Raw genomic sequence first — 14,346 nt, 5'->3', positions numbered from 1 at the left:
TTAAAAGCTTAATAATAGCGTGACTAACTCGCTTAATCGTAACAGTAATGAAAAAAGCAAAGCTATAAGAAATTAGTGTAAATAAATTTGTGTTAATGTCATTAAATTTGAGTGACCGTTTGTTTTCTGCACATTGGTAACATGAGATTCTAAACAACTGTGGTCTATCCTCACGTTTTATACTGTAAATGAAAACAAAATTAAAGTCAGTTTAATTCCAGATGAACATCAAACAATTAAAATGATGGATTTCCAAATAAAACTGACAAAAAACATCAACCACTGCAGTTCTTCATGGCAACATTCACAAGCCTGTCAACTCTGAAGAATTCACATCTGTGTATTTGTTGACATTTTTTTTATCTTGCACTATGATCTTTTCATTGCATAATGCAGCACAAATAAAATTTGTTGAATTCAATAATATCTTGTGCTCATAGCAAGAATCCAAAGGCCTGTGTTGCTGATCCTATAATCAAATCACTGCTGTAAAGGTCAAAAGACTGATCAACCAAATCACAGAATGAATTGTTTTAGATTCATCCATCAAGGGGTTTAGGAATTAAATGAAAATAAAACAACTTGAACCAATACTTTAAAGCATGACTGTTGGGAATGTGGCTTTGACTGGACGGTCAAAGGAGCAAAAGTGCATCTCACAGAATAAATTGACTCCATATCATAATTATTCATTTGAATATGAAGAAATTCCATTAAGCAGTTCAGTAAATATGTGTGTGTGTGAGATTTGGATTTTTAACGTAGCTTTAACAACTTTTCAGTCATATTGCTATGATGTCTGCAGTGTGGCAGTTTATAGTGATGTCTAGCACTGGGGCATCATGCCGCAGACATGTAGCATGATGTCCCACCCAGTCACATTATCTGACACCAGGCTGACCAGTCCTAAAACTAACCTCTTAATGCTGAGTGCCAAGGGAAGCAACTGTTAGTGTCATTTTTGTAAGTCATTGGTACAACTCGGCCGGGTATCAAACACACGACCTCCTGAATCCAAGGCGAATGCTCTACCCACTTGGCCACCAGAGCGGTGTTCAGGAAATATAAGCAATCAAAAAACTTTAACCAATACCTCATATAAAAATTCTATGAAAGTGACCTTAACCACAAGATCAAAGGGGCAAAAGCACATTAATTTATGTCGCAACCTGCTGTAATGGGGCTGATAATAGCTGTAATGGGCCTGATAATAGCTGTAATGGGGCTGATAATAGCTGTAATGGGCCTGATAATAGCTGTAATGGGCCTGATAATAGCTGTAATGGGCCTGATAATAGCTGTAATGGGCCTGATAATAGGTGCAGTCCATAATATGATGGTTACAATTTGTATGCTAGTGATGTAATATACATGTACCTTGTACACAGTTCCAAATCCTCCTCGACCAAGTTTCTCCACCTGTATGAACTCATTACTGTAGCGTGAAGTATTGATATTTATCATGTCCTCTACCCTGACGGAGGACATCCACTGGTCCAAACTTCAAAAGTCCACAAAAATCAATAATTAAAAATCAACACATCCTTATTCAAAATCATTGCAATCTTTTTAATAATATATAAAAACACATTAATCATGAGACAGTGAACAGCATGTTATATGCCCACCCCATGTTTAAAAGCCAATCATGCAGAAAGTACTTTTCTTATTTGACAGTAACCCTGACCCATGATGCCCATCATAAAGAAAGCAGTTTTCTTATTTCACAATAACCCTTTTGACTCCAAACTCAATAAACATCTTTCTTACCCCAAGTACAAACCACGCACATAGTTCGGTCCTGGCATGTGGCATAGAACTAATGTTTTTGTGCTAAACTTTTTTCTTTCTTTCTGTCATTTAATATAACTTATGACCTTTCGACCCTTAAATTAATAGAATTCTACCTTATACCAAGTGCTAATAATCCAAAGAGTTTGGTAACAAAAGATGATGAACAACTTAAGTTACTGTGCAGAAAGCATTTTGTTCTTCTTTAGACAATGACCTTGACCCTTTATCTTTTGACCTCAACATCAAATGGGTTCTTCCTTACCCAAAATGGAAGTCATCCACAAAGCTATAGTTACTGAAGAAGTAAAATTATCTTATCAGAAACCATCTTCTTTCAAAAAGTGACCTTGACCTGTCGGCTATTAACCCCAAAATCAAGCTGGTTCTTCCTTACCACAAACAAACGATCCACAAATGTTTAGCAACTGATGATGGTGGACAACTTGAATTATTGTGCAGAGAGAAACTGGTAACAGGCAGATGAATTACAGACATACAACATAATAACATAAGATGCCCTGCCTTATGGCAGATGTATAAAAAAGAAGCAATGTAGCTGTCATGATACAAAGTAAAGCTTTGATTTTTCTTCTCATATTCATACAACAGGTAATGACCATAATATTTGTCAAGTTTCATCACAATTCATAAAAAACGGGGGACTAGTTGGACTAGCAAGACTGCATGCCTGATGAACAGACACAAAGACATGAAGATATACCCCTACCTCTGTACAAATGGGGATATAAAAAAGCAAATATTGTGACCTTCAATGGTGTTTGAAATTAATTTTCAGAAACCCCTGCCTCACTGGTCTGCTGTGAAAAACGCTCGTTTGGAGCTGCTATGCTGGCATCAGTTTGTAACAGTGACCTTAAATATATCTAATCAAACAGATATTCTGCCCATATGTGTCTGAATTGAGATATAAACAAATTATGCCTAATTTGATTGATCTCAGAATGATATTACTGATACTATGATCTTTTGTTCTACATAAGGTGAAAGATGTTGTTGTTGTTGTTGTGGGGTTTACCATTTTTCAGCACAAGATAGGCTATACATGGCGGCCAGTATTAATGGTAGAGGAAGAACCTGGGAAAATACCGGAAAGAACCACGGACCCAAGAGAAGCTACTGACAAGCTTTCTCACATACCCACATTGGCCGAATTAGAGACTCGAACCCACGCGGACAGAGGTGAGATGGCAGTGATCCGTAATGGAGAGCGCTTTTGACCACTCGGCCACTCGGGGCCCCAGGTGAAAGATGAAAATGCAATTTACATTATATTGTCTGAAAATAAATGGATATAAATCGATATACAAAACAACTACAATAAAGGTGTTTTTTTACAAAGAAGAAATAAAATTGGATCATATATTACCTTTCAGGAGTGGTGGAAGGCAGTGCCAACAAAGGACTCTGCAAGACATGAATGCAGTATGCATAAGTGGCATGATCTTCTTAATTTTGCATTAAAAACTTTTAATTTAAATTGTGAATAAATTAACAAGGGTTCCTTGGAAAACCAGGACTCTCAAGCAAACTGGACTGTGACAACATACTGTATTCAATGTAACATTCACATGTACTTAAACCTTTGTTATTTTTATACATTCCAAGAGGTTAAATCTCATTACAATTAGCACACTAATGATGTCAAAAAATATGTTTCCATTATTTGTACCCTTGTGCTGAACATAACAAATGTAAGATCTATTTTCAGTTTGATTGTAACCCTCAGAGGTAAAGAACAAAGAGCATCCTGGCATAAATGATTGTAAGTTCTAAGAAAATTACAATGGTGGTATCTATGGTAGTAAATTCTAAGAAAATTACAATGGTGGTATCTATGGTAGTAAATTCCAAGAAAATTACAATGGTGGTATCTATGGTAGTAAATTCCAAGAAAATTACAATGGTGGTATCTATGGTAGTAAATTCTAAGAAAATTACAATGGTGGTATCTATGGTAGTAAATTCCAAGAAAATTACAATGGTGGTATCTATGGTAGTAAATTCCAAGAAAATTACAATGGTGGTATCTATGGTAGTAAATTCCAAGAAAATTACAATGGTGGTATCCATGGTAGTAAACTCTAAGAAAATTACAATGGTGGTATCTATGGTAGCAAATTCCAAGAAAATTACAATGGTGGTATCTATGGTAGTAAATTCCAAGAAAATTACAATGGTGGTATCTATGGTAGTAAATTCTAAGAAAATTACAATGGTGGTATAAATGGTAGTAAGTTCCAAGAAAATTACAATGGTGGCATAAATGGTATTAAGTTCCAAGATAATTACAATGGTGTTATAAATGGTATTAAGTTCCAAGATAATTACAATGGTGGTATAAATGGCATTAAGTTCCAAGATAATTACAATTGTGGCATAAACTGAAGTAAGTTCCAAGAAAATTACAATGTTCAAATCAAGTTTTACCAACCATTATGCGATCACATGGCATGTTGGGATTGCAATATGTGCACTTGTAATGCACATTTTCATCCTAGTTTTGAGCAAAGAGTTTTGTCTGGTTATTAAGTCATGTGGGCACTGAATCTGACATACTATATTGATTTAAATCATTTAAATGTGTGATGTGATGTGATTTGGATTTCTAACATAGCTTTAACAATTCTTCAGTCATATCGCTATGATGTCTGCAATGTGGCAGTTTATAGTGACGTCTAGCACTGGGGCATCATGCCGCAAACATGTAGCATTATGTCCCACTCAGTCACATTATCCTGACACCAGGCTGACCAGTCCTAATACTAACCTCTTAATGCTGAGCACCAAGCGAGGCAGCTGTTAGTACCATTTTTGTAAGTCTTTGGTATGACTCGGCCGGGGATCGAACCCATTGCCTCCTGCATCCGAGGTGGACGCTCTAACCACTAGGCCATCAGAGCAGTCCAAGTACTGTGAGTATTTTTTTATTGATAAGATATAGTAGTTTGATGAGTACTTTCATTGATATGATTTAGTTCTGTTTGATGAGTATTTTGTATTGACATGATTGAGTACTGTTTGCTGAGTATTTTTATTGATATGATTAAGTACTGTTTGATGAGTATTTTTTAATGATACGATTTAATAATTTGATGAGTATTTTTTTATTGATATGATTAAGTACTGTTTGATGAGTATTTTTTATTGATATGATTTAGTACTGTTTGATTGTCTGAGGTTCTACATAGAATAGGTAACACTCTGTCATGAGCAGTAACCAATCTCAGCAATCATTTCCTTAAAGGAATAGAAATTGAATTATCAACAATTACATATCTTTACTGCCCTTTCACTGTCAAAAGACCAGAAGAGCTCAAGAAACAAAGTACTTTATTATTAGAAACACATACTATTTTTACTAACAGATAGTAGGCACCATTTAGAAATCAGAGCAAATACTAAAACAGTACTAACCGGCAATCTTCCAAAATCCAAAAGCATTATTTTTTGTTCCTATGACAGCAATAAAGTGTGAAGATGACGACCATTTTTTCCAATTTTCTCTAACTGTTATTTTCTGATCTTCATTATTTTCCTTTGACCATAAAGTTTAAGTGATAGTATTAATGTAAAAATAAATTTTACTCAGCAAAAACTTATTTTAATTTCCTTCATCCATAAAATAAAACACTAATCAACTGGAGAAAAAAATTAATATTCCTGGATTATTATTTTTTTAGGTAAACATTTACACAAATTACATGTGGCTTTGTCTACTGAGATAACTGCTTTACAGCACAACTAATCAAATGACACTGATAGGTACCCATGCTAAAACAGACAGTTTGTGAAATATGAACAAATGAAATCAGAATGTCGTATTTTAAATGTAAAAGTTGTCATGGCTCATAAATGCATATTGTCTTGGAGTCATCTGAATTGATAATATAATAGACCAGTTTCACAATACCTGAAAATAACGTAATCATGTTATCTCACAAAATCTCAAAATTCTAAAACAAGGTGCCCATGCTGGCAGTCATACAAACTAGCAAAATTCAGAATGTGATTAGTGAATCAATAATAACCAGGAGGATTTTCAGTGTTTAACCATCAAACAATTAAAAGAAATCTTAAAAAAAGAACAATGATAGTAGTCAGCAAACAAATGACCATGCTAGTATGGCATATCAACTCCCTGATCTGCAGGAAAAAGGATTCCTCAAAGTTACAAATATAGGTGTAATTGTGACATCTAACATTTCACAATCTGTTATTGACTCTCCGAAAAAGGTGAATGGACTGGAGATTTTGTTTTAAATTGTCAGAGGTAAATTTCTATGAGATTTTTTGTTATTTGAATTTTTCACTAAAATGCATGTCATTAAGATGAAACTTTCATGGATTAGAGACATCATTTATGTGTAGAATAATGTTATTTAAATTAAGGTACCAAAACTATAGAATAATTTTATTATTTTAATTAAAATACCAAAACCATACAATGCTATTTTAATTAAAATACCAAACAAAAGAAAAATGTTATTTTAAATTAAAATACATAAACTATAGTATAATGGGGTTTTTAAAAAATTAAAATACCAAAACTATAGAATAATGTTATTTTAAATTAAAATACCAAACTAGAGAATAATGTTATTCAAACTAAAATGCCAAATAATAGAATAATGTCATTTTAAATTAAAATTGTTTTGATAATTGTCACACTTAGATCCAGGAATCTGAAAATGGGTTGTTGTAGACATTTTCAGGATTAGAAACTAACATTAGTCTGTTTGTCAGAGACCATTAAATTTCACTACAGACTAAAATCTGAAAACTGGTAAAACGGGACCAAGGATAATATTTTAAATTTAAATCTGGCAGAATGGGTGGGGACTGACTGCTGCCTTCCGAATCTACAAGGGTAGTGATTATTTTACACTGATTGTAGTTACAGTTTATTTAAACTACATACTTCTAAATATGCTCTGATAGTATTATGGATGCCTTCACACAGGAGTAATGGGGGTAGCATTTGCACCTCTAAATATGTTTTGGCATACATCCATAAAACAGTTACCACTACATGTTTTCCAACAACCCAAAATAATTTTGTGGGTGCCCTGTTTGATAGCTAAACTGTATATACCTTTAACTATGATTTGACAAATATTATTAAAACTTAAAAAGACCTTGCTTAAATTGGTTTAGTGCAAAATAAGATAATTCTAATACAAAACTTTAGTTAAAGCTAATTTCTAAGAGATATTTTCATTTGCTTGGCTGTGTGTATTTTTTAAAATAACAATTTGGGGAATATGCTGATCATTATTAATATTATTATTATCATTATTATTATTATTATTATTATTATTATTATTATTATTGTTATTATTATGATTATTATTATTATTATTATTATTATTATTATTATTATTATTATCATTATTATTATTATTATTATTCTGAATGCACATAGTATTTTGACTTTCTAATGCCGATCTCCACTTCCAAGTCAATATAAAGAACATTCACCAAGCAGTGATGGCCTCATATTTTAGCGAACAGCAACTTGTACAAAATGCGTATTGTTGTTGTTGTTGTTCTAGGGTTTAACGCCATTTTTCAGCACAAGATAGGCTATACATGGCGGCCAGTATAACTGGTGGAGGAAGAACCCTGGAAAACCCAGTGAAGAACCACCGACCCACGAGAAGCTATTGGCAGGCTTTCCCACGTACCCATGCTAGCCGAGCCTTGGACTTGAACCCATGCAGAGGTGAGATGGCAGTGATCTGTAACGGTGAGCACTTTTGACCACTCGGCCACTCAGGGCCCCCAAAATGCGCATTGTGAAAGGAGTCTAATGGATCAGTACAAACTCTTGCATTTGAAAATATTATGATTGGTTGTAGTAACTGTAAATGATCTGTCAAGATGTTGCTAACAAGTTGGCTAGGTGTTCTGTCTCAACTCATCCAATTAGTGCTACAAAATGAAAGGCTTCTGAAAATGTGAAAAGTGAAATACCAAAGAAATCCATCAAAGTGTGGAATCAGAATAACTTTAATTGGTATATTCAAGGGATTCTGACACTGCTTATTATGTAAATGTGTGTTTTAAAGCAACTACAATGCATGACAATATCAGACACCAGCTAAACATGACTGCCATTTTTCATATGATGAATCTGTTTTGTACATACATAAATACATACACTTACATATACATATAGCTGAAATATAAGTGTACATATAAAATTATTTTCCAACCAAAACCATGTCTCAAAGTAAGTTCTCTCAGCCCTTGGAGGAAGAGGTGACCTCTCTCTAAAATTGTTACCAAACTTTAGTGCCACACTTACAGTGACATTACATTTGTTGCTGGCATTAAATGTGACACAGATTTCTCAACATCTGCTACATGTAAGTTTGATAAAAACAAAAAACATGAGTTACTACTCTATGGTCATAATCTAAGCAACAGAAAGAAGCAAAACCAACAAGTTTTGTAAAACTTAGTAATGTCATAGAGTGAAAATTTAAGAGGAACTTAGTATTATGAACTGAATTCAAAATAATCCTAAAAAGTTATATTCAAGTCCCAAAAAAATGAATGTTCCAAATGAATGTCTGATCCTCAAATGCACTGGTATGCCAGCAGTCCTGATTTATCAAAATGGCATTGTCCAGAACTCCTTGAAAGTATTCACAATAGTCCCAGAATATTTTAGTCCAGTTAATACTTTGTAATTCCAATGAATAATCCAAACAAATGTTTTCTTTCAAATAATATCTAAACACTATATTAATTACATCTGCAGACTGATGTTACAACAAGAACATGAGAAATAAGACTGAAAGAATTGTAAAGCCGAACAAACTGATATACAAACTTAAATGGTGAAAATGCATTTTGCTCCTACTAGCTACATGACTTTTCCCACATTGTAAAAGAACCCAATGACCTAACCCATCCAATGGAAAATAACTTAATTCTTCTAAGAACCCACCTGATTACCCCAAATATGTCAACAGGTCTTATTATTAATATTATTAATAATTGTAAACACCTCTGTAAACATCTATTTATAGATCCTATGCAATTTACACTCTTAATATCTTAAAATAGAATTTTATACCCAGGTACAAAAATTAGCTATCTAATATCCTGATTACAATAATCTTTACAATTTACAGTCATGAACAAAACTGCTAATAATATAGATACAACCAAGTATCAAGAGCTATATAAAATACAGATATTCAGAACTTATGTATCCAAACATATTTACTGAGGTTCAAGCTCCCTAATCAAACTTTGCAAAAAATTAATCAATTTGCAACAACAGTATTACACCTTAGCTGACTTGTCAGGAGGACATTTTATATACATACAACCACCCACAATAATACTTGCAGTTTGCAGTGGGAAAATATCTCCTAGGCTTGCTCAAGGGTACTATTGCAACTATTTTCTTTTCGTTCATTTTGAACCAAGTGCATCATTCAAATATCCTAGACATACCTTCTCTACTCTTTGGACAGCTGCAATCAACATTTCATGAAGCCTGTGGCGGTACTGGGACCTTAGACTGCTCATCTCATCTAGGGCTATGAGAGGGGAGACAACATTAAGTTTGCCAAGCTGCTCAAATATCACTGAAATTAAAGAAACACTAACTACATACTTGAGAAATATTGTATTTATTTTTGAAAGAATGCAATTTTAACAAAATAGTGATGTAAGACTTGAAATCTGAACACTCATCAAGAAATTGCTCATGCACATATGTGTCATAAAATGTGTTGTCCATTCCGAACAGGAAGGTGGGATGGGAGGTGAAAATTGTTGGAAACAGTATATACATGTATACCATACCTTTTATAGTAGTCTGATACAAAGCATATGTTTTGTTGATTGACAGATGAAAGGGATGCATGCCTACTTAATCACCAATGGTTACATCTGTTTAAACAACTTTTACTGTATGAACCTTTTGCTCGGTAAAAGTGGAAAATAGCATATATTTCTATAAACCAGTGAAAAATTTCAATTTACAAAGTACTGCACTTCAAATTCATGTGGAAAAGTTTGATTGACACAACTAATGTCTCCAATCACTGTTCATGCTGGGGAAAAAATTCCATTCCTGTCTATATTTGCACTGTCATTAAACTTCAATAGTAATCAACACATTAATATCCTGAATTGAACAAGATTTCATAAAAGTAATTCTTTCAGAAAAATGAGAAAACAGCTATCACATACAACCAAGTAAAAACTAGATAGCAGAGACGTAACATGCACACCAGTTCATGATGCCCAGCATCAGATCCATTATTTTTAAATCTGTCCTGAGTTGAGTTGTGTCACTTGTTACATCCAGTGATTGGAAATGTCTATTTATTAGTATTTAAAAAAACGTTCGATCAAACTTGCTTGCCACAAAACATAAAATAAGACTCCATTTTACTTATAAAGTACCTGTTTCAAAACTTCACTTTACAGTGGAACCTGTATGAGTCTACACTTGTACAATTTTGATCTTTGGTGACTGTTACTAGAATAATAGGTTCACTTAAATCTCTTTATCATGGATTATCCAGTGATTATTCTGGCTAACGGACCATTTAACTTAATATATGTGCCACATTAGTTACTAGTTTACAACAATTTCAGTTAGATATTTCCCTAATGCATGCATAAAAATCTGATGGTTCACACCAAGATAATTCTGTACAATATAATAATGATAAAGTGTGAGTGGGTTTGATATCACATTTCTTCTTTAAAGCAAATTTTTTAGTAAATTAAATTTCTCCAATAATGCTTACCAGATCACATTAACGTTCAGGAATTAAATTCTGCTACTTCAATAATCAAGCATTCAAACTGATGTGAGATATAGACAAATGGAAGCAATTATTGTAGATAAGCTTCCTTATCCAATTAGATGTCATTAGCTTTTATCCTGAGAGCATCCATGAGAAAGGATAGAAGGGAGGGCTAAATAGTAATGTGATTGGGTAAGTATTATCACAGAAACATAATTTACTAAAAAATTTGCTTTCTCCTTAAAATACATTACCAGAGCATATTAATATTAGGAGAATAGGTTACAGGAGGTGGAAATGTTGAACATTCCTCAATCCTGACGCATCCTGTAGGCATATAATAAATGCGTTATTAGAAGGATGAAATTCTCCCAAATTCAACTAGCACAACAGACTGACAAAGGTCATGTGTTTCTGAGAAAGGACCCTGTTGGTTCCCCAACACATCAATTTCTCAAAGCTTTTTGGGGTGAATCTAGTGAAAGTTGGGGGTTCCAACCTAAACATGAGGTTGTACTACTGGTAGCATGACACTTTGACTGTTTGAACAGCAGTCAGAGGCTGAACAAGATTCAACTCAGTTCACTGAGAAACCATGTTATGCAAGCAAAGGCTGGAGAAGGTGGACTGTGCATTTCAACTCCAATGACTCCACAATGTTGTAAATGGAAATGTTGCAGTTGACTGCCATGATGTCTGAGTTCTGGATTTCATGGGCTAAAATCTTCATAATGTATACATGATCCTGTGAGAGGTATGTGGATTGAATGACTTGGTTATATGTTGCTTTCCTACCTTAAGCAGATGGAAGTCACTGGCATTCGGACCATATATTCTTTGAGTGTTTCAGTTATATTCTGAGAGCACTGACTGGGTCCTGTAAGGTTGCTTCTCTCAATGGACTGATCAGGGAGAATGGACATAATGTTACTTTTTGATTGCCAGTGGATAGCAGTCAGTTCTTTGCAGTGCAGCCAGTTTGTATCAATGAAGTGACTGCCATTTGCAACATTTCTTACAGGCAAGTTTTAAACTTAATAATTGTTTAATGGAACACTGTTTCCAACATGTATTTCTATTACAAAACCTTACAATATTTTATGTCACAAATTCAGTGATACTTATGTCCAAGTACATGATAACATAGGTGAGATACAAACACTACAGCAGAATTCAAACTGTAGCAACAGAATATCCATATTTAATGCTAAAGACTAACACTTAAACAATTCCTGGGCCTTTCTGACATCCCGTGTGTACATGTAACACAGATGCTCCAGGACTGAGATAAGCAGCAGGTGGTTCGGAACTTCTCTTGGCACTAATTCACTGCTTGGTAACTGCTTTTCTGTCTTGCCGACCCCATTTGCTGCTCCAGTAAATTTCTGCTGATACTCATGGAGATCTGAATCTTAAATTAAAAATTCAATAAGCAGTTTTCAAACTAAATGAAATACCGTCAACTGAATAAAAGGACACTATCTGCAAACACATCTTGTTTATTTTGTGCACAGACACACATCCAAAGCTGCACACACACACCAAACCCTACACATGTGTACATCCATGCATGTATATATTCATACATATACTCACACACAAGGGCAGTTTGATTAAATAAGCATGTTCATGATCAGTGCAATAAAAGTCAGTTTACTTTTTGCATGAATTCTGTTAAACTGTTGTTTTAAAAAAATTATCTTGTGGAATTCATGTTATCAGAGTATTAACTTAATTACTCTTGTATTAATTTTAAAAATGGCAGAATGAAAATGAGCAAAATAACTCCTGGTGGCATTACAAACGTTGAACCAAAGGGAACAAAAATAAATGGTCAAATATAAATGCCACAACAGCTAAATGTACATTTACAATTTTTCCATACCATCAAACTTGTGTATAGATCTAGGCCTTCTTAACCTGGATGGCTTTACATTAGGTCCATCCCCAAGATGTAGATTTCTAGGCTGCTTCTTGTTCTTGGTAGCCATCACTGTAATAACAAGTTACTATATTTTATTAATTAAGGAAACTTTATACTAAAAATATGTCTCTATCACTATAATCACACAAACACACACACAAATCATTAGTCACAGCCGACTGCAGTCTTCATAGACCCAGATCTGCCATTGAATAATGCACAGAAAAACTATAAAACAATTTTTTATCTTATGTTTCAGAACCCTAAAAATGGCTGTCAGTACCTATTTCAAAAAGGGCATTTAATTTGCCTTAATTTAGTAAGCAGGACAGAATGCACTTTACCTATAAATAATTATCAATTGTATTATATAAGCAATCTAATTTTAATTTACTCTAAATTATATGTGGATCATATATGGAATTAAATTATTTAGATCTTGCTCCCAGCACAACGCATCTACACCAGCCTTAGATTTCTGTCTTAAAAAAAGGTATCTACACCAGCATAAGATTTGTGTCCAGAACAAAGGCATCTACACCAGCATAAGATTTGTGTCTAGAACAAAGGCATATACACCAGCATAAGATTTGTGTCTAGAACAAAGGCATCTACACCAGCATAAGATTTGTGTCTAGAACAAAGGTATCTACACCAGCATAAGATTTGTGTCCAGAACAAAGGTATCTACACCAGCATAAGATTTGTGTCTAGAACAAAGGGATCTACACCGGCATAAGATTTGTGTCTAGAACAAAGGTATCTACACCAGCATAAGATTTGTGTCCAGAACAAAGGTATCTACACCAGCATAAGATTTGTGTCCAGAACAAAGGTATCTACACCATGATAAGATTTGTGTCTAGAACAAAGGCATCTACACCAGCATAAGATTTGTGTCTAGAACAAAGGTATCTACACCAGCATAAGATTTGTGTCTAGAACAAAGGTATCTACACCAGCATAAGATTTGTGTCTAGAACAAAGGTATCTACACCAGCATAAGATTTGTGTCTAGAACAAATGTATCTACACCAGCATAGATTTGTGTCTAGAACAAAGGTATCTACACCAGCATAAGATTTGTGTCCAGAACAAAGGTATCTACACCAGCATAAGATCTGTGTCTAGAACAAAGGGATCTACACCAACCTAAAACTTTTGTACATTCTGCAGACATGACACCATGATTATGCAACAATTCACAATCCCACCGGACTTTGAACTCTTTCGAAAACTAAAAAGTAATTATCTGATACAAAAAGTTCTTGTATATGTTATAACTGGAAAAAAGAATAGAATAGAGGATACTATATATAGATTCTAAGGACTGTGTCTCTCACAACCTGAGGCCAACCAGCAATATAGATTCTAAGGACTGTGTCTCTCACAACCTGAGGCCAGCCAGCAATATAGATTCTTAGGACTGTGTCTCTCACAACCTGAGGCCAACCAGCAATATAGATTCTTAGGACTGTGTCTCTCACAACCTGAGGCCAACCAGCAATATAGATTCTTAGGACTGTGTCTCTCACAACCTGAGGCCAACCAGCAATATAGATTCTTAGGACTGTGTCTCTCACAACCTGAGGCCAACCAGCAATATAGATTCTTAGGACTGTGTCTCTCACAACCTGAGGCCAACCAGCAGCAGCAGATTAATGAAAATAAATCTGATGCCCAACACACTTTTGTAATAGTGGTCCAACTAATCTGCACTTTAGTTTATGCCAATCTCAATAAATAAAGTCATAATTTTTCTATGAACTTGTCTTTCACAAATGTTTTGAAAGTCACATTTAAGTGTGCCATATTGACAAATACAAT

At 34.2% G+C, this 14,346-nt stretch overlaps 1 protein-coding gene across 2 annotated transcripts in view; it reads right to left on the bottom strand.

Annotated features, from left to right (window-relative positions):
- LOC149787440 (eukaryotic translation initiation factor 2-alpha kinase 1-like) overlaps nucleotides 1-14,346 on the bottom strand; it is a 49,424-nt gene that overhangs the window by 29,326 nt on the left and 5,752 nt on the right. For both annotated transcript variants that reach the window (XM_089978055.1, XM_089978056.1), the window contains exons 2-6: nucleotides 12,481-12,588; nucleotides 11,815-12,006; nucleotides 9,286-9,419; nucleotides 3,182-3,219; nucleotides 1,378-1,501 (exon numbers count right to left, since the gene is read on the bottom strand). In XM_089978055.1, the coding sequence (XP_089834181.1) occupies nucleotides 1,378-1,501; nucleotides 3,182-3,219; nucleotides 9,286-9,419; nucleotides 11,815-12,006; nucleotides 12,481-12,586 (594 nt within the window). In that variant the 5' untranslated portion in view covers nucleotides 12,587-12,588. The remainder of the gene's footprint in view (nucleotides 1-1,377; nucleotides 1,502-3,181; nucleotides 3,220-9,285; nucleotides 9,420-11,814; nucleotides 12,007-12,480; nucleotides 12,589-14,346) is intronic.

The sequence above is a fragment of the Sinohyriopsis cumingii genome, chromosome 12 (genome assembly GCF_028554795.1).
Source record: "Sinohyriopsis cumingii isolate HCF-2022 chromosome 12, ASM2855479v2, whole genome shotgun sequence".
In the NCBI taxonomy this organism is placed as follows: domain Eukaryota; kingdom Metazoa; phylum Mollusca; class Bivalvia; order Unionida; family Unionidae; genus Sinohyriopsis; species Sinohyriopsis cumingii.
The sequence above is the reverse complement of the archived record's forward strand: the minus strand, read 5'-3'. Positions and strand labels throughout refer to the sequence as shown.